We start from the raw sequence: 20,749 nt of genomic DNA, 5'->3' as shown, positions 1-20,749 counted from the left end.
GCTTAAAAGAATTTTTCTAAAGAATCTAATTCCCTTTCATTTGGGTATTTTTATTTCATTGAAATATTTTTGTTCGTTTGTCTAGTTATAAAGCTCATTATCTATTATATGGTGTGGCCAAAATATTCTAAATATTTAATATAAACACTTTGTTCGAAAATCCTTTATTCCAGGATCATTGTCAGTTTTCCATGCCTCTTATCCATATAATAACAATGCCTTTCCCATTGCCGCAGAAGCAAAGGTGTGATTGCGGGAGGGCGGAGGAGGCGGTCCGCCCGGGCGGCCCTTTGAACCTTTTTGAACTTTTGCAGTTAATTCTAAAATACAGTCTCGAGAACTCATTTCCAAATTTTGTAGTACTGCGAATTTTCCTCACGATTGCTGTAAGTATTGTTAGTAGTGAGGGGAGTTTTTCTAAATAAAACTGATTAAGAATTACCTACATTACTATGAAATAGACTTCGGCGATGTCATCGACGATTTTGCTAACAGAAAAGCAAGAAAAATAACATTTTAGGATGTTGAAATTAAAGTTTTACTTCAAAAATAAACATAGTGTTTTAATTTATTCCCTTCTAAGTCGTTTTGACTTTTTATAGTATTTTTGGTGTGTATTGAGAGTGGCGGTAACCTCAGGGATCGTCCTGGGCGACAAAATCTCTACCTACACCACTGCACTAAAGGTCGATATTTTGGGTTTAATATGATATGGACACTGACAATACTGGTGATTCTGGGATAATTTTCTTTTAAGAGAATTTTTTTTAACTCTTAATTTTTAAGAGGAAAACTATTATCACCTGATGTAATTTAAATTATAATGCACCGTCTCTGAGAGAGCCCTGTGTTTCAACAGAGTGCCGGCAGAGCGTTCCGAATATATTCAATAAGGATCAGTATACACTAGGAGCTATCATGTAAAGGTTAATGATAGTGGCATCCAAGGGTAACTTATCTAGGTTTGCTCTCTTCTTCGACTGTCTCTGAGACAGATCCCTTCCTTTGAGACATTAACTTCATTGAGCATCTTCTGTCAACTTCTGATTTCGATGTCAGTCGAATAATGAGGACTAGAGATCTTTCATTTTCCTTCCTTTAAACTCTCTTGGAATGGGTTTAACGAGCTGATAGGGTGAAAACAACTCTTCTAGGGGTAAGGGTTTTCCAGGTTGAGGGTGGCACCTGAATCTTATAAAAGAAGTTTTTACTACATATCCTGAAAAATAAATGGAACTGACTATAAATAAAAAATAAATCATCTAACACCTTTTATTCCCTTATAGGATGTAGGCGAGGCCTTTATACCCTATCTAGCTTTGGCGAATAACAATTTTGTGAACATGGACCATATACAGTTCAACTGGTAAATTACAGGAAGTATTAAAAGTATTACTACTAATAAAAACTTACATTTAGTGTTTTACTAAAATAAAGAGTCAAAAGGATTCAGTACGGTGATGCAAAATTATATAAATCAAGTATTCAATCCAGCATTATTTCAAAGCCGAATATAGAAACTTTGAAATTTTCGTATACAAGTTGATCAGAGAGCTTGTGGGAATACACTCACCGGCATTTACGAGTTGTCCTACCGCGGACTGTATAGAAGACATGATCACTTGCCCAAGCTTCCATATATTCACCTTCTATTGGTCCATTTTATAAGGTTTCACTAGCCTGACAACTGTTTCAAACTGGTTGGTTATTTTCAGAGACCAGGCAGAAACTTTAAGAAAGCAAAAACTCTCGTTCAGTACTAAGCAACTCCAAGTTTCGGAGAGGTGTATTTTTTGTAAGCGAACTCTCGGTCGGTGTGTAAAATATTTACTAAAATGAATAAAGCGCCAAAAGGTTTCAGTTCAGTATTGCAACATTATAGAAATCAAGTGGATATTAAATTTAGCATTATTTCAAAGCTAATACGAAACTTTCATAGTTTTTACATTCGGCTTTGAAATAATGCTGGATTCGATATCCACTTGATTTATATAATATTACATTTAGATATAATATTACATTTAGTGGTTTTGACAGAAACAAAAAAAGAAAGGCATGGGATAGGAGGGGTGATTCAGAGTAGTTGAATACACATATTGTGTATTCAACGTATATATATGTGTGTATGTAGAAAGTATTTTACTTTGGGTATAATAAATGTTAAAGATACCAAGATATTTTAAACCTGGTTTTACTCCATTTCCCAAGTAAGCAAACAGACAAACAAGTCAAGTTTGCACCTGCAAGTGAAGTGATGCAAGTCTAGCTGATCCTACAGGTAGTGCAAGACCAAGGCAACTCATGGTAAAAGTAGATTAAGCTCTGATCACTAATCTTAAAATTTACCCTTAATGCAAAGCACATCTCCTGGAGGAGATGTATGATACTTTGTATTAAAGGCAAGGGGGACACTATCCAGACCGGTTTCGACCTTTATCGAGCTCTCATCAGTGGGAGCCAAGCTATAAATACCAAGATTTTAGTAATACAGAGCTTATTAGTATTGTACCAGAACAAGTTACCATAAGGTATTTTAACTTTATTAAATAAAAATCTCAGGAGGAGATATAAATGTTGAAAGTATTTTACCTTGGGTATAATAAATGTTAAAGATACCAAGCTATATATATGTATACGTGTGTGTGTGTGTGTGTGTGTATATATATATCCGTGTATATATATATATATATATATATATATATATATATATATATATATATATATATATATATACACATACAGATGCCTGGTCAATACTCAAATAGTGTAAGCTAAGGCAAATCCGATACTGAGGATTATTTCTCAATGAAACTTGAAGTTTATATATATATATATATATATACATACAGAAAAACGTTTTCTGTAAGTTTTTAAAAATTTGTAATTTATTGACAACAAAATGTATTAAAATTATTCCCTTAGATGGTATCATGTTCAAGAATTAAATTTTCAGTTTTGATTACTTATTAGTTGGTACTCTGCTTTCCTATTTCATAGGTTGATATGCAACAGGAAACAGGAAGTTTTGTTCACTTACAATTGCTTCCAAAATTGGTTTATCGTTTCTATATTCACTCTGCAACAGGCAGGTGTTCACGTGAGTTTTGAATTAATCTAATTTAAATCAGTGCAATCACTGTTCAAAATGAGTAAAATAAGTAGTTACTTTATGCCAATAAGTAAAAAAAAAGGAAGGCTGAAGAAGGCAGAAATTGTTGAATCTACTTGTGATCCTGTAAAACAGAAAACTAGCACCGAAAATACACTTGGCGAAGAGGATCACGAAACCAAGACTGAAGATCCACGTGGTCAAAAGGAAGCAGATTCTGATAATGATTGGCCCGAAGGTTGGACACTTTTGCAGAAAAATAACTACTGCGAGAGAAACGAGTGGCTGTATGTCAAGAATAAAATGTCGGGTTGCAAAGTGTGTCCTGATGTCCGAAGTCGTGCCGTCGATAAACACATGGGAACGAAAATTTCAGCGGACTGGACAGATTGTAAAACAGTCGTTTTGGAGAGTCTCGCAAACAACCTTTAATGCCTTAATGGTAAATTAAGAAAAAAAGATTTATGATCATAAGGAGAGTGCAGCGCACAACGCGTGCCAAAAAATAAAATCTGAAGCAAAAAAAAAAAAACATTAGAGAAAGTTTTCCTAATACTTTGTCTCATAATGAAGATTTAACAGGAAAAGTGTTTCGAACCGTTACAAAGTTGAGAGGAAAAATCAATCATTTAACATCTTTGAAAATGAAATAAATTTACAGCAACTTAATGGCCTAGATATGGGATATATATTCTTCATTCTGCAAATGTTTGCATTAATATTGTGAGCCATATCGCAAATAAAATGAGAAAAACATTAATAGATAATGTTTAATAGATAATATAGTGAACTCCAAGAACAAAATATCGTTACTGATTGATGAATCGACAATTGTAACACAACAACATTGTTATTGTTCGTGTAGTTCTTCCTGATCTTTCGGCTCCTCTGATTCTTTTCTTAGATTTGATCGAATTATTAGATGTAACTGCTAGAGGAATTCTAAACTCTTTATTTAGTCATCTTGAGTGTTTAGGATGATCTGAAGATTACTCTTAAAGGTATATTTATTGTCTGTAACTTGTGATGATGCAGCCAGAGGCGTAGCTAGAATGGGGGGGGGGAGTCCACCCGGGTGGCAGTTTGAATCTTTTTGAACTTTTGCGGTTAATTCTAAAATACTGTCTCCAAAAATGTTTCCAAATATTGTAATACTACTGCGAATTTTCCTCACAATTGCTGTAAGTGTTGCTAGTTGTGAGAGGAGTTTTTCTAAATAAAATTGACTAAGAATTACCTACATTACTATGAAATAGACTTCACGAATGTCATCATTTTTTTCATTTTTATTTCCCTATACGTCGTTTTGACTTTTTGTATTATTTTTGGTGTGAATTGAGAGGGGCAGCAAACTCAGGGCCCGCCCCGAGCGGCAAAAGCTCTAACTACACCACTGGGTGCAGCTGTGTTGTTTAGTGTGTATAATATAATGGTGTAAGAAGGTTAATGCAAGAGAACTATCGTAGTGTTATTTTCTGGCATTGTGCTAGCCATCGCTTGAATTGTCTGTTAGTGACACAAAGAAGAATGTGGCAGGAGCGAATCGCTTTAAGAGTTTCATGAACAAACTTTATGTGACTTATCATACTTCACCTAAGAATGCTAGGGCACTACAGGAATGTACAGCAACTCTAGAACTTCAACTTCTTAAAATCGGCAGAATTTTAAGCACTCGCTGGGTTACGTTGCTTTCGCACTGTTTCTGCAGTGTGGCAAGACTTTGAAGCCTTCGTCCATCACTTCTCGAGGCAAAAGAAGACAGCACAAGAAGCAAAACTGATCGCTTTCTTTATGAGGGCCTTTTAAGAAAAATAACTCCATGCGAGTTTGTTCTTGATTTGGGTCTTATGTGTGATGCTCTCCAAGAACTTTGCGAACTAAGTCTAGATTTACAAGAGAGAAATATTTACTTGTACAAAGTAGACAGGAAGATAAATAACTCAGTTTAACTTTTTGAAGAAAGAATTGAAAATCCTGGTCAGTATTACAGTATTTCTCTTCAAAGTCAGAAGAACATGAAGTTCAAAGGGATTTAGCTCCACAAAAATGAAAGACACAATCCTGCAATAAGTTCATCTGCTTTCTATAAAGTTCTGAAATAAGCTATTGGAAAGCGTCTGCTTAGAAGATGATGCTGATTTGCCTGAATGCTAAGATTTTAGATTTCAAGTATTGGCCAGAAAATCCTGGGAAGCGTCTAACATTTGGTGAAGCTGAAATTAAAAAGTTAGCATGCAAATTTCGCTTAAATGAAAGAGAAGCAGTTCGTGGTTTCCGTGAATATCTTCAAGAAAATAAAGTCCCGGACATACTAATTCCTCTAAAGCACACTTTGGGCACAATTGCAATATCTTCCAGTGAATGTGAAAGGGGTTTCTCTCAGATGAATCCTATAGTAACTTCATCTAGGTCATCTATGCTTGTACGGAAAACTTCTGAAGTAATGTTCATCAGGATAGTAGGACCTCCTCTCACTTAGTTCAACCCTGGAAAATATGTGGACTCATGGCTGCTCCGAGGTCGTCATTCTGCAGTTCATACCCAAAGCAAGAAGCGATCCAGAGACGACGAAGGTATATCTATATAGTGAGTACAGGCATCTTTTTTTTCAGAAAAAGCCAGATCTTTATTAACAGACGAAACAGAGATTGAAAATGAACTTGATTTACTAAAAAGGACTTTTGTCAACAATGATTTCTCTCTTAAGAAGATTGATAAATTTATATCTCGCCGTCGTTCACCTACTATCGAATATTCTTCCCAAGAGCATTTATATCTTGGCCATACATCAGATCTCTCTCATTCCCCAAAACTGGCAAAAATTCTTAAGAAATTCAACATTAGAACTTGTTTCACTACGTTTCCAAAACTTCGCTCCATACTAAGTAGACCTAAAGTAAAACATCTCCCTCTTCAGTATCCAGCAGTCTACAAGATCATGTGTGAATGTGGCAAATCATATTACGGTTAGACGGCTAAATCTATCCTTTTACATATTGAGGAACACAGAAGAGACATATCCTACAATAGATCCAGAGCTCTCTCTCAAATTACGTTCTCTTCCCTATTAACTCGGTGAAGGCCACCAACACTTCGTAGACTGGCCGCAAACTTCTAATATACATATGTGTTATGATGAGCTCGAAAGAAAGATAATCGAATCTAAAGAAATATCCCTTGATCATCTCATATAAACAACAGCCTTAGCTACAATCTTTCCGACGCACACATAGCCACAGTCCAGTATTGGAGCTCCAGTGATAACTCACGCACGTAGTCAATTTCAATTGGAACTCCAGCACGCATTCCTGTTTAAACTACTACGGTCTTTTATATTAGATCTGTTGATGTAATTTTATAATGTCTCTGTTGTTTTTATACAATTCTTTGTCTTTGATAACTGAAGAAGTTGATTTTTTCAACGAAACTAGTAGTATTTCAGCATTAAACGTTTTTATTCTCGGTATTATAGTCATTCAAACTAATTTATTTTTCATAACATTATCTATCGAGTAAATATGAACACGCCGATACATATGTCTTTGAAAATAAGGTTGAATTTTTAATACTTCACACTGAATGAAGAATTGACTGAATACATATCTATTCAGTCAATGTATAACTATTTTATAATAAACACTACGTTTTAGGTAAAGCCTCACTAAAGAGACTATTGCCAATTCATGATTTTGTACTGCAACGAATAAATCAAATGTAACATACTAGATCAATAGAGCAGCAGAAACAAGGAAAGTGCCTGCGTGAGAGTAAATAAGGATTAAAATCTTGCTGCAAATGAGAAGAGCATTATGCTTCCACGAGTTTATTTTGGAGTACATCTACCTGAAATATATATACAATAGGAACAAGATTATAAGCACTATAGCATACTGGTTATGAGAACATTAAAACCGTGAATTTTAAAACTATGATTAAGAGAAGAGAGAAATTACCGAGACCATTTTAGGAGATGCCGAAAAATAGGGGGTAGGAAGATGTTGTTCCAACCCTGTATTTTTGCAACCAAGCTATATGCATCCTGAAGGATGCATATGACTTGGTTGCAAAGTTGACAGCAACTCTGCAGATTCAAATTCCACGATATTGTGGTCAAAATCTTGATAATTGTTTTGCAGATCTATGACACCCACATTCTGCTATGGAATGACTTCTGGAGAGGAATAAATAGTTATTTTCACGAGAAGCCGAACCACAGTACTGGTGGTACTAAGTTTACATTTCACAGGCGCAATAGGAAGATTTTGGAACAATTTGTTATATTTATGTGGAACAGAACAGCGGATAGAAAGCACAAGGTTGAATGAATTCAATAAGATTGGAGAATTATTGCAGAATAGACCTCTATAAAAAGAACTTACAATTTACTCTACATAGTTTGTCGATGAGGTTCAGTGTTTTCTTTCTCTTTCTAACATTCAAAGATTTGGCCTATATTTCTATATTCAATTTTTTAAGTTCAGCAAATAAATTCTTCGTAATTCAATTTTTCATTACAAATTTTCTACAATATCAAGAGCTAGGAGTTTCATGCTATAGATAACTTATATAGCCAGATTTAAATTCACACTGAATGAAGAAATTCAGGTTTATGAAGAGGTATTAGAGCTGTTGCACAAACCGAAAAACAAATCATCAATAGGGACTAGCAGTTCAGCTGAACTGCCTATTCCTTTAACAAGGTTATATATAAATGAGTCTGAGAACTGGGAAGATTCCGAAGTAAAAGACAGAATACATGGCAATCCCATCACAAAGATGGTGAAAAGACTGATGTATCCATCCAAAAGTCAACCAATCAGTATCTCAGGAGTGATGATTTTGGAAAAATTGGTTGGCTTGCATTCATAAATGACTTGACAGTAAATTTCTACTTTGCAATGAACTGCATAGGTTTACTAAGGGAAAGTCATGTTTTAGGAACTTGCTCACATTCTGTGTTACCATAGAATGTTCAATGGTAACATTCTATGTTATCATTGAATGGATACACCTCCAGACTTTAGACATTGCTAAGGCTTTGGATAGAATAAAGCAGGGAAGACTTGCATAAATTGGAGAATATGGATATTATATATATATTATATGTTACGGATAATGTAAAAAATATTATTATTAATACAAACCAAATATAACGAGGTTAAAGTAAATAATTTACGAGAATTAATCACATGAACCGGAGGAGTCTGGAAAATGAATATCAATTTTATAAAACATGTTTCATAAAAACATTTTAAACCAAATAACGAGGTTAAAGTAAATATCTTAGTTTCTTATTCGGCTTTGAAATAATGTGGGATTAAATATCCTCTTAATTTAAATAAGTTTTACATCGCCTAAGTGAAGCCTTTTGGCTCTATTTCATTAAAGTAAATAATTTACGAGAATTAATCACATGAACCGGTAATTATTAATTCCTAGAGGAGTCTTCTAAATGTAATAAAAACATGTTTTATAGAAAATATTTTATTTAATAGCAGAAAAAAATAGAAGATAAATACCTTATATGATTATAGTTGTTGTCCAGTTAAACACAAATTATTTTTGCAGGAAAGACCTCTGTGACACTTGGAATTACAAAGGATTTCTGACTTTTTACATTTGCAGCGATTTGAGTTGTAATTGGCTGTACAATTGCAATATTGGAAACCTTGACCATCTAAATTAGAATTCTTCCGCGTACATTCTCTTAGACTTCTCAATATCAGGAACTTCATTAACTGAAATAAAAGTACCCATACAAACGGTAAATTCGTTCCTCGAATAGAATTGGTTTAAAATGCAATCTATTTTTGTACCTAATTTGTATATGTTTTCATTCTCAATAGAAATTATAACAGCTATAATATTCCGGTTATCGGTCTTAGCCCTATCCATGTCTAGAATTCTTATCCGAACATTTTCGCCTACATTTGCAATTGGAAATTTAGTCATTGAAAGCCGTAGCATTTTTTCAGCTTGCTTCTTAAGTGACTGCTTAGCAGTTTCGAGATTCTTCAATTTTTTCCTGAGATTTCATTAAGTGCAAAAGAAGTACTTTCCTTACTTTTTTCATTATTTTTTAATTCAACATTACTTATATTTTTTATTTTGTTATCTTCCTTGTCGATCGTTCTTGTTTCAGAATGTTTTCCTTCGATTTGGCTGACACTTTTATTTCTGTTTGGTTTGGATCTCCAACAGATATCTTCACTCGTATCATCTATTTCCACTTCCACATGGTCATCGTTCTGTCCTAATACCGCTTTCCCTCTCTGGTATGTTTTCAAACCTACCTTAGCTTTACAGCCAAACATATAGCTTCACAGGGACTGCGATCTATTCCAGTGATATGCTTTGTTTTTCATAAATTGAAAACGTTTTATCCCTACCGACCATTTCGTTGTTTTATTTGTTTCGAACCATCTGGATAACATTTTTTCAATGTCTTGGTTTGCTCTTTCAACCGAGCCTTGTGATCAACTTAGCCATGGTTTTCCATGAACAATCTTAAGCTCATTCCAGACTTCGATAATTTTATTCGCGAATTCTCGGCCATCGTCACTTTGCAAGATGCACAGGGCTCTAAATATTGTGAATACGTCCAATAGATGATATGCAACTTCATCTTGTTTTATTTTCAAAACTGCGAACAAATTTTGTAAGATGATCTTGATAAACCATTGTAAATTTACAATCGGCATCAGCTTGTTACTGCATATCAATTAAATCAATGACATCTAGAATTTCGCTGCTTTTAATTGGTTTAACTAGGCCTTCTTTTGGAATGCTCAATTTCTGTTGGCATGGTTCACAAAGATTCAGATATATCATATAACATAACAATTTCAACTGTGATGTTCTTGTACTTCTCTAAGCTCCTTCATCATTCTGTTTTGACCTCCATGGCCGATGGCAATATGAGTGTCATGAATTAACTGAAAATTTTCCTCCAAGAAAGTATAATACATATAATGGGGTCTCTTTCATTTTTCACAGGTACGACGAGTATTTCAATATTTCCAATATCATGATCTTGATAACCGTTGACAGAGCCAACGCTAGGGTCTTTGACGCCCGCATGCAATTTCTATCTAAGCGCCCCTGTAACGATCCGGGCGTGTGTGGTTCTTTTACGATAATAAAAATTTAAATCATTTGAAATTTCTTAAATAAATTTTGACAGAAGAGCCACACCCTGGTTCGCTAAATGTAACGAACCAGGAGTGTTAACTAGGCAGGATAATCGTTAAAAACCCGTATATATTCAAAAAAAATTCTCAAAAGTTAAAACAAATTTGGATAAGCCACTTCACTTTAATCGTTGAATATAATGATACAGGGATTATAGCCTTCTCACCGACCCGAATCGCTAACAAAATTAAAATGAATTTTATTTAAAGTTAAAATTTATTTGAACTAAAGATTAAAAAATTCTTACATTTTACAAGTTATAAAATTCTTACTAACTTGTAATAATTTTTATAAGTGGAACTATCTTTTAGGAAATTAAAAGAAACTCAAGATAGATGAGGAAATAAAAGAATTCAGAAATAATCAGAACATTTAATAAGTATTCAAATAATATCTTAACAGAAAATAAATTAAATTACATATACTTGAATTTTTTTAAATTAAAATTTTAAGGTTTTTGATTTCATATTTACAAAGTTAGAAATAATGGTCTTAACGTCTAATTCCGCACATATATCATTTTCAATAATTATTAACGCCAAACTAACAAGCCTTATTTGTGACACTTGTTCTTAAGTAGGTTTTAATCAATTTCAACTCGGAAAAGGAACGTTCACCGCTCGCTACACTAACAGTTAAGGTTAATAGTATTCTTAAAGTAATTGAAAAGTTAGGGAAAGATAAATTATTGGACACAATAAAATTAAGAATATCGAAAGGGCTTTTGAATATTTAAATTTTCCTTCCGAAAAATATCCCGGAAAGCACATAATGTTTTTAAACGTATGCAATTACGTTTTTATTGTCGCAGTTCTTTAAGAGAATCTCTAAAGCGTCACAAATTTTTCGTAAATCTTCGTTATTAATTTGTAGTAATCTATATATATATACAAGAAATTGAAATTATATGTTTTTAGTTGTTCAAAACGTGCTATTAACGAACACATTGCAACGTCTAGAAGTGTATAAAACACATTCACTCTAAATTTATCTTCTGGCGATTCGTCATGATGCTCGTAGTCAAATTGTCGTGTCATCTTTCGTCGTCGAACTTCCATACCAGTTTTGAATTCTTGTTCTCCATCCACCTCTTCACTCAGTTCTTTTGCCATTTATAGAACTTCTTTAAAATTTGTATCTGATCGATACTCTTGTAAGAATATTTTTTTTAAGTTTTCGATAGATTCTAAAGCAAGTGTAATGTTGATATTTTTGTCATGAAGTATTTTACTCACACGGTTTATTCTGCTAAGTAAATCATCCCAAGTTATAAGATAAGAGAGCAAATAAATTTGTAGTCCTTTATTTTAGCATATGATGTTCGTGCTTCATGCTGTTTCTTTATTAAAATTTTCATTATTTAAAATTTCAAAAAGTGCATCATAAATTTCTCCTAACTGATATCGTAGAGGGCGGATTGCATTAATTTTACTTTCCCATCGCGTTTCTGATGGCCGTTTCAATGTTAATTTTTTTTTTTTTTTTTACGAACTTTAAAAAGGATTGCCCAACGTTTGTAAGAGAATAAAAAGAATTCTATATTTCTTGAATAATTGCAAAGAAACTAATTGTATCTGCATCGTTAATGATTAAATTTAGAATATGAGTAGCAACATGGCACGTAAAAAGCTAGAGGATTTTTGTTCAAAAACAAATTTTGGAGCCCATATTTGCCCCATTGTCATACCCTTGATCTCACGTCTTCAATGGAAATGTTCCATTTTTCCAGTTGTTCCATTATTGTTGCACATAAACCACGTCCTATGGAATCGGATATATCTGCAAAACCTAAAACGCTTTCCCTGATCTTGACAATTCCATTGTCACAGGAAACAAAGCGAATAATAATGGTCATTTGTTCCGTTTTACTTGCATCAGGTGTGCAGTCTAAAATTATGGAATAATATTTAATTTATTTAGATTTGATAATAAAATTGTATCCCCGATTGCGTTCTTTAAAGTTTCTTATATTTCATTTTGATTGTCTTTACTCAAACAGTGTACTCTATTGTTTCGTTGTAGGGCCTTTTCAACATGATTTTCCATAACGGGATCAAACTTCCTAAACAGTTCGACTAATTTTAAAAAATTGCCGTTATTTCTTTCATATAAATTATCAGATGATCCACGAAAAGCTAAATTTCGGCCATCAAAGAATTTTATAATTTCAATCAAGCGTTCTAAATCACTCGTCCAGTGTTTCTTTTCCATTTCATACATACTTTGAGTCTGAAAATCAATATTTTTTTTTTTTTAATTTTTATCAAGTTCCTTCCATTTTAAGAATTTTTCATGCGAGTTAAATTAGTCTCATGTCTATGTAAAGTTGTACTTGCATTTCTTCAATCGTTATAACCTTCTACAAGACTCAGTGGGTGATTCAGTAGGTGCGACAAGTTTGCAACAAAACCAAAAACAGAAAACAGAAGTTTCGGAATAAATGAGCCATGTTCTTGGCACGAGCTTCCGTTTTCCATTTTTCTATTATAATATACGTGTCCCCAAATTTACGACCACATGTATCTCTGGGATATATTTTTATATTGAAAAGGCCCCATTTCAATTAAAACTCGAAATTTTTGATCAATATTTCCCCGTTCGCCTGTATCTTCTAAATTCACAGACTAACAATGTGTTAGTTTCGTGGTCAACTACAACTAAATCTTGTAGTTGACTAAATCCTAACTATTTTTCACTTAAATCATGTTCAATAGTTGCAATAGTACCTTCATGCAAAGTGGATGATGTGCACGATTCTTCAACTCTGATTTCTGATGTATCGAATTGGTTACGATCTGCATCAGAATATTTTAACAAATTATTATTATATCCACAAAGTAATAAATTTACAAATTTATTACTTTGTGGCATTGCTACAGAACTGATCATATCTTTCAACAAGACAATGCACTGTCATAAGGCTGTTGCTGCTTTAACTGTGTGTGTTGTGGACATGAACGTCATACCTGACAGGTCTCCAGAGCTCAAGCCTATTGAACACCTGTGGGATCAACTGGAGTATTGAGTGAGGTCATGAAACATCCATTCCACAAGTCAGGACCTTATTACATGCCAAGAGGAATGGTCCAAAATTCCCAATGACTATTGTATGCTTGTGGAAAATATGCCTGGAGTAGCTGCAGTCATTCCAGCAAAAGGTCTTACATCTTAACCACATCACCATCAATATGGATAAAATACATTGCTCCTCTACACTTCATATTCATCACATATTTCAATGGTATTACATTACAATTTTAATATGCACTTCGCATCCATGGTAACTTGGACGTGTATACACACACACACACACACGTCCTGGCCAGTTGGGTAGTTAAAGTGGGTATCATAGCTAGTAGTTCCTCACAATAGTGTTCATTGACTTCCTGTAGATATGCATTCTTTTCCTTAACTGCCTCAACTTCCAGAGTACCCCATGGAGTTCTGATTTTTCTATCCTTGCAGATCACCTCACATGCCTCTGGCTGAACCAGTATTTTCTTTAGGGTTTGCCATTGAACATCCAAGGTTTGGTTTTCATTGTTTTCCTTAATGTTTGTGTATTTGAGCCTACAGTTCATATCTGGATAGCTGTTCACCTTTGATTCATTTCTTACTCATCAATATGAAGTTCAATTTTATGGTGCTTAACATTAAATTGTTATCACTTCTTATTTCAAATCCTCTGTATACTCGTCCTGAGCCAGTGGGAAAACACAATAACATTGTCATTAAGACTTGTTATTCCTTACATCTTACCATGTGAATTTGTCCATATTTTTATGTTTGAACATGTTAGTAATAAATTGAGATTTTTGCTAAAGCAATAATCACGAATTAATCATAAACTAAGTATTCACTGCACTTGTTTAGAATGTTCAAAAACATCTTTTCAACACCTTATTTATTCCCTAAGTGTTAATAAAATATAAAATTAAATACAAAATTCAATTACACACACACACATATATATATACATATATAGAATACATAAATCATGTATTTATTAGCAACTTCAAACTATTGAAATAGCTTGAATCAGTTATTTCTCCCCAACCTCTTTAAATTTTTCCTAATTGTCAATAAAAGCATCACCTCCACTGACATTTTACTAAATCCTGTGGGGAAAAAATATGCAGTAAACATTGATATAAAACAACTGCAACTTAAGTGTTCTATATTTTTTTTTTCATCCATAAGTATATTTTATTCTGATATTCTATAAAAACTGGAGAACATGTATTAGAAAGCAGTTGCCTCAACTCAGTTTCAATGAAGTGCTATACACTGGACAGACCTAGGTTTGAATGCCATCTAGGACGAGCCTTCAGCAGGGCTTTCCAAGAGTCGAGTTAGCTAGTCCCTTATCATATGGAGGCAGCAAAATATTTCCACCAAGAAACTGGTTTTGCACAAAGAAAAATAGGTAAACTAACAGAACATTATATTTATCACCCTACCAGAGCATTAGGTTTAAAAGATTGCCAAGTTATTTGCCTGTGATGGGACACTCATTCCAACATTAAACAAAAATGAAATGGAATTTAATAATAAAAAAAGCATTAAAACTTTCAAAAATCTTGAAAGTTAACCAGATTTAAGTTTTTTACAATATATGACAGCAATAAAAAATGATATGCAGGAGATACTTTAACCCCCTTAGCTACAAGTATAAAATTTCTAACTTATCAGTGCACAATGAATGCATGTAAATAGAAGCCCCTGTATAAGAAAATTAACACCAAAAAATTATCACTATTTATAATTTAAATTATAGTATGCTGTGTTCTTTTTAAAATCTATTTGACTTATGATTGATATTAACGAACAACAATGATAATAAAATTAATTTACTGACAGAAGTACAATACACTTAAGCACTTATTCCATTAGACTATAAACAAACACAATACAATACAGTATAAATCTACAAATGATTCTTTTATGCACTAGCTTCAACTTCTGGAGTACTTTCAGCAGCTGCTGTTTCTATGTCCTTTTCATTTTCTTCAAGTTTTGTCTTTTTCTTCTTATTTGATTCATCTTTTGGAACATCATCTTCACCTACTTTCCTCTTTTGTGGTTCACTTTCCTCAGTTTCTTGGTTTTCTAGAAATAGATTTTAAAAATAGGAAACTGAACACTTGAAGTTCAAGCAAAGCATTCTTTACAAAAAATGTAATGGTTTCAACTAATCACTTAGATACAAATTGCATTTAATAAATAAAAAGGCAATGTCTTACAGGATACTATGGGACTAAGGATTAACTAACCTATTCCATTCAATGTTTGGTTTCAAACTCTCACATGGTGTAACGTGGGTTGACATTAAAGCATAAAACAGAAAGGAAGGAATTTATATTGCATATTTTAAACAGCAATATCAAATACTAAAGGTTTTTTTTTTTTTTTTAAAGCAGTATTATTCATTTTACTTAATACGCATTTTAGAAAATATGCAGCATATAATCAATCACAGTAGTTTTGGGCAAATCGGTTTGCCCAAAAATAATGAAAAGTAGTCTTCTTATCAGTGCACAACGAATGCATGTAGGTTGTAAATAGAATCCCCTGTATAAGAAAATTAACATCCAAAAATTATCACTATTTATAATTTAGAAATTTAAAACGGTAGTATGCTATGTGTTCTTTTTAAAATCTATTTGACTTATGATTGATATTAATGTGAGGGTGACAGGCCAATAAACCTAAAAAAAGGTTAGAGGAAGTAATTTATATTCACTAGTTAGCTGATTGTTAACTAGCTTTGCACCAAAAAGTGCTCAACTTCATGAATTTTTTCTTTATCATTTAACATGAAACCACAATGTGATAAGCATAAGGAAAAAGGGACTGAGTGCAGTGGAGATACAAAGAGAAAGTGGTCTGAGAACTATATAAACAAGAATGTTTTATGTTTAGGTCCTTAATTATTACTAAAGTAAAATTATGTTCATGATTTATTCTTTCAAAGAAAAGAAAGAAAACCATGTGCCAATGGTGCTGGTTTAGGTGTAAAGGTGATTCAAATATTTAATGCAAAACCAAGAGTTAGATATATTTACCTCTGTTTTCTTTTGATTCTTCTTGATTACTTGATTCATCTTCTGAGCCATTCTCTTCTGTGTTTAGCTTTTCACCTTTCTCTTCTTTTTCTTCCTCCTCATCCTTATCTTCTTTTTCATTAGATTCTTCTGAATCATTTTTCACTGTTTTTTCTTCATCCTGCTTCTGATAAATTTTAAAAGTTCTTTATGAAAAACACCATAAGAAACTAATGGAAGTCCTTATTAAAGCTACAATGCTAAAAAAAAAAAATTCACACACACCTGTAGGTCCTATGAGTTTGCTATAATGAGAATTAAATGCATTTTAATCTTTAGAAATAAATTTTTGTGAAACCAAAAGACAACTAAGTAAAATCAAATAGAAGAATTAGAAGTGCCACATTAACATAATTGGTCTGGTTGGCCAGGTGATTAGCATATCAGCTTTCCAACAGTCTAGGTTCTAATCCTACCATAGATGTTTGCAACTGATTTTTGGTGAAGAATTTTATTGCCCAGTTAGAGACCATTAACCCCCCACTTATTAGTGTCCAAAATGGCTTGAAAAGTTCAATATTTGGTCTCTAAGAGTAGGGATTCAGGTGTATGTAAAAAAATCCTTAGCCACCCAAAGTCAAAAAGGTACAATAGGTTTACATATCCTTTGAGTGAGCCATAAAATAAATCGATGGTTGTTATTGCTTGAATATAAAGCCAGCCTGGTTGGCCGAGTGGATAGCATATCCATTCACCAGCCAAAAGGAGGCAGGTTCAAATCCACCATGGGCATGGATGTTTGCGATTGTCTGTGGAAATACCCATTGCTCGACGGTAAATGGCATTGGTGTAGTTGTGGTCAGTTGGCGATTGAATGGTGGAGACCGAGTTGTAGAGCAGGTGCCCTCCCTCGATGAGTCCTTGGACTCCCTGGAGGTGTCAAATAATACAAGGAAAGGAAATAGCTTGATTATTCAATACTAAACAAGGTTAATATTCATGAATGGCAATCAAAAAATGTGTCCAATGTGAAAATTGGACACATTTGTTGTATAGTCGGTCACCCTAAAGAAGCAAGGGATTTCAATATAATTAGAGAATGCAACTAGATAGCAACATTGGTTCCTCTTGGAGATAAACAGCAAAGTGGGAAACAAATACCAGACAAATGTTTTGGGAAACTAAAGAACAGGGCAAAACTAGTAATGGCTACTAACAACTAGAGTTCTTTTTAAGAAGTTGACTAATGTCAAACAAAGTTGAACATTATGATTATTATTAAAATCTTCATGCTGATACTGGATACAAGAGTATAAAGGAGATTTGAAATAGGAAGTGGTCACAATTTCAAGAAGGATAAAAATCAGAACACAAATCAAAACTCAGAACTTTTATTTTCATGTTTGACCAAGAATGTTCAAATATGGAAATAAAAGCTATACCACCATGACTGGAGTAGAGCTCTTATATTACCTATCTATATGAGAAATAAAACAATGCAAGAATTACCTCCAATTGCAAATAACTGATCTAGATAATATTAAGATATAGAAGAAAAGTTGTGGTAAAACCTGAAAAGTTAGATTCACACCAAACAGCAGTTGTGGGGATGACGACTTACTTTAAAGTAAATAAAAATCCTTACTATAAGTTTTCAATAGCAGAAAAAAAAAAAAACTTAAGTTATTCAAAATGTTACAATTATATAGAGTAAATGGAACATCTTATAAAGTAATATATGGCCTATACCTCTGTTTTAGGTTGGCAAGATTGAAAAATTTAAATGGAAGATCAGATGCAATACTGGAAGGGTGCAGATAGCTCAGATTTATATTCTTAAATCTATTACAAGTCTGCAAGATTCCTTGACTAAACTACCATTACAACTTCAGTCTTTATTGCTGATTTCCATACCAAGACTGAAAATAGGCAAGAACACAAAACATCAGTTGCATACTGAATATAGAAAAACATGGTCAGCTATTTAGAATATCTATATCTATCTATATCTCCACCACATTCAAAAGGAAATCAAACGTTTCCTCTGGAACAAAACTAACTGGACAACACACCCTCAACTCTGCAAGCCACTCAGCAAGGGAGGTCAAGGCCTGATTTCCCTTGAAAACAAGATTCGATCCTTCAGGATAATCCTCCTCCTAAAGACACTTCAATGCAATCACACTTATGTAACCACCTTCGATTACATCACGAAAGCATCCACCAGAGGACTTACACTTTCCACAATCCTCCGAATGGCCAGTCCTGCACCATCTCCTCCTAAACTACCTACCTTTTACAAAGATGCTCTACAGCGATGGAAAAACACAGGACTCCATCACACACTCACAGGATCAACAGAGTCAGCTGTACTTACAGAACCACTATTTTCAAACAAAAACATCACAAGTCTCACAACTGGCCAGCCTTTTCTTTTCCCTACATGGAACTGGGCAGGAATAAGAGTCATAGGAGACCTCCTAACCCACACCCTAAAGTGGAAAGCATTCACAAGCCTACCAATGAATAACCCAAAAACTGAAAAACAATATCAACAGTTGCAAGCCTCCATTATAAAAGCCTATCCAGATATCGCTACACCTCAGGAAATCCGTATTCCTTCTAGAAACTGCTCGGGGCCAATATTTCATCTTGTACAATCTGAAGCCTCACTTCCAATTCATCCCTCCAACTACAAGAAAATATACCACTTCCTCATGTCAGTGTCCCCATCCTCACCATTCTTATATTCAGCCTTAACACTCTCATCTACAAGGCTGCATATACCACACAGTTTTCAGTGGGATCTGCCATATAAATCAAAATGTGCCAAACCAGATTCCGAAATACAGTGGAGATTATGGCATAACATCTTACCAACTCCTTCAAAGCTCTACAAATTTAAGCTAAGAGAAACGGATCTGTGTCCATTCTGTGACGTTTCAGGCACCCTGGAACACACATATCTGACCTGCCCTGCAAACAAAGTGATAATCACCTATGCCCTGAATACCGCCTCTAGCACCTGTAACTACACACACAGCCAAGAAGACTACTGGAATTTAGTCCACACAGAAGAAAACAGACACAGAACATGCAATTTCATCTTCATCTGCGCTAAGGCCGTCATCTACAGCTTTTACCTAAAACAGACAAGTAACCAGCACCCATCGATCACTGAAGCTGCACAACCTCCGTCGGAAACTAAAAAGCAGGCTTCTATTGGAACTTGAGCACTTCAAAGAAACAAGAACTGTCGCGAAATTCCTAGAGGAGTGGAATCCAACTGGTACCCTCTTCTGGATTGACGACGACAATGTGCTCCATCTGAATGATAACTCAGAATGAAACTGAACTGTTAATTTTGAATATTCATTTATATCTCTATTGTACACCCGAAAGGAAAATGTTTTTTTCTTTCTCTGTAAATATATACTTATAATATGTAAATAGTCATTGTTGCCTATCATGTAATGTTTATTTTAACAAGTTAAATATCTATCTATCTCTATCTATATCTATAGAGAGAGAGAGAATATGAAAAGCTGGTGTGGTTAGAAACCAACTGAGTTAGTTATATGGAATAAGAGAAATGAGTTAAAACAATGATGTAGCTATATACAAGACAGTATTCAAACCAATTTTAACGTATGGATCAGAAAAATAGGTTAAAAATACAAATCTGGAGATAACCAAAAGGGACAATTACATGTGGTTAAGTGTTTACTAACATCTGATAGTTCACCAGGCAATTATGCCTTCAGTTATCTAACTAGCAGATTTCTCTTATGGTTAGATAGTTGAAAGATGACAGCTGAACCAAAGATTAGAGACCACTGAGAAAAATTAAGCAAGCAAACAGATGCAACAATGGCAGATTATTATTAAGGACCATTTTACACATTTAGAAATGTTTGAAATTTGAGCAAGCAAGTGGCATGATCATTTTTTAAAGGCTTTATAAATACTGCTAAACAGCACCCTTATTCTAAAGAATTCCACCTTGCAGGAATATCATAAGTTATTGTTTAACTAACACTTCATTACTATGGAGGTCACTGAAAAGCACATTAGGCACATAATCCATTGTTAAAAAAAAAAGGGGGGGGGGGGCAACAATGATGCCAACACTTAAAAATGTGCAAAAGTGCCAGTAATGGTTCCAAAAATTTCAACAAGGGGACTTGGGCTTGAAAGATTCCCTCACTCTGGGTGCCCCATCTCTATATGATATGCAGGAAGCCATTATTGCAAAAAATGTCAATGTAACTTTAAGATTTAACAAAACATCTTCATTCATTGTCATCTCAACCATCCACCATTTACTAGAACTTGGAATAGTCTTAAGTTTGGCAAGTGGGTTCCTCATGAACTGAGAAACAATCTAAGAGAGCACATCAACATT

The 20,749-nt window shown here is 33.9% G+C and overlaps 1 protein-coding gene across 1 annotated transcript in view; it reads right to left on the bottom strand.

Moving 5' to 3' along the window:
- Positions 1–15,134: 15,134 nt before the first annotated feature.
- LOC150105945 (uncharacterized) overlaps positions 15,135–20,749 on the bottom strand; it is a 34,702-nt gene continuing 29,087 nt past the window's right edge. The window contains exons 3-4 of the mRNA XM_090394427.1: positions 16,366–16,531; positions 15,135–15,409 (exon numbers count right to left, since the gene is read on the bottom strand). Coding sequence (XP_090250553.1) covers positions 15,243–15,409; positions 16,366–16,531 — 333 coding nt within the window. The 3' untranslated portion in view covers positions 15,135–15,242. The remainder of the gene's footprint in view (positions 15,410–16,365; positions 16,532–20,749) is intronic.

Source organism: Typopeltis vanoorti, chromosome 6, assembly GCF_054136105.1.
Source record: "Typopeltis vanoorti isolate ZY-2024b chromosome 6, IOZ_Tvanoo_1.0, whole genome shotgun sequence".
Classification (NCBI taxonomy): domain Eukaryota; kingdom Metazoa; phylum Arthropoda; class Arachnida; order Uropygi; family Thelyphonidae; genus Typopeltis; species Typopeltis vanoorti.
Note: the sequence above shows the minus strand (reverse complement) of the source record. Positions and strands in the feature narration are given on the sequence as shown.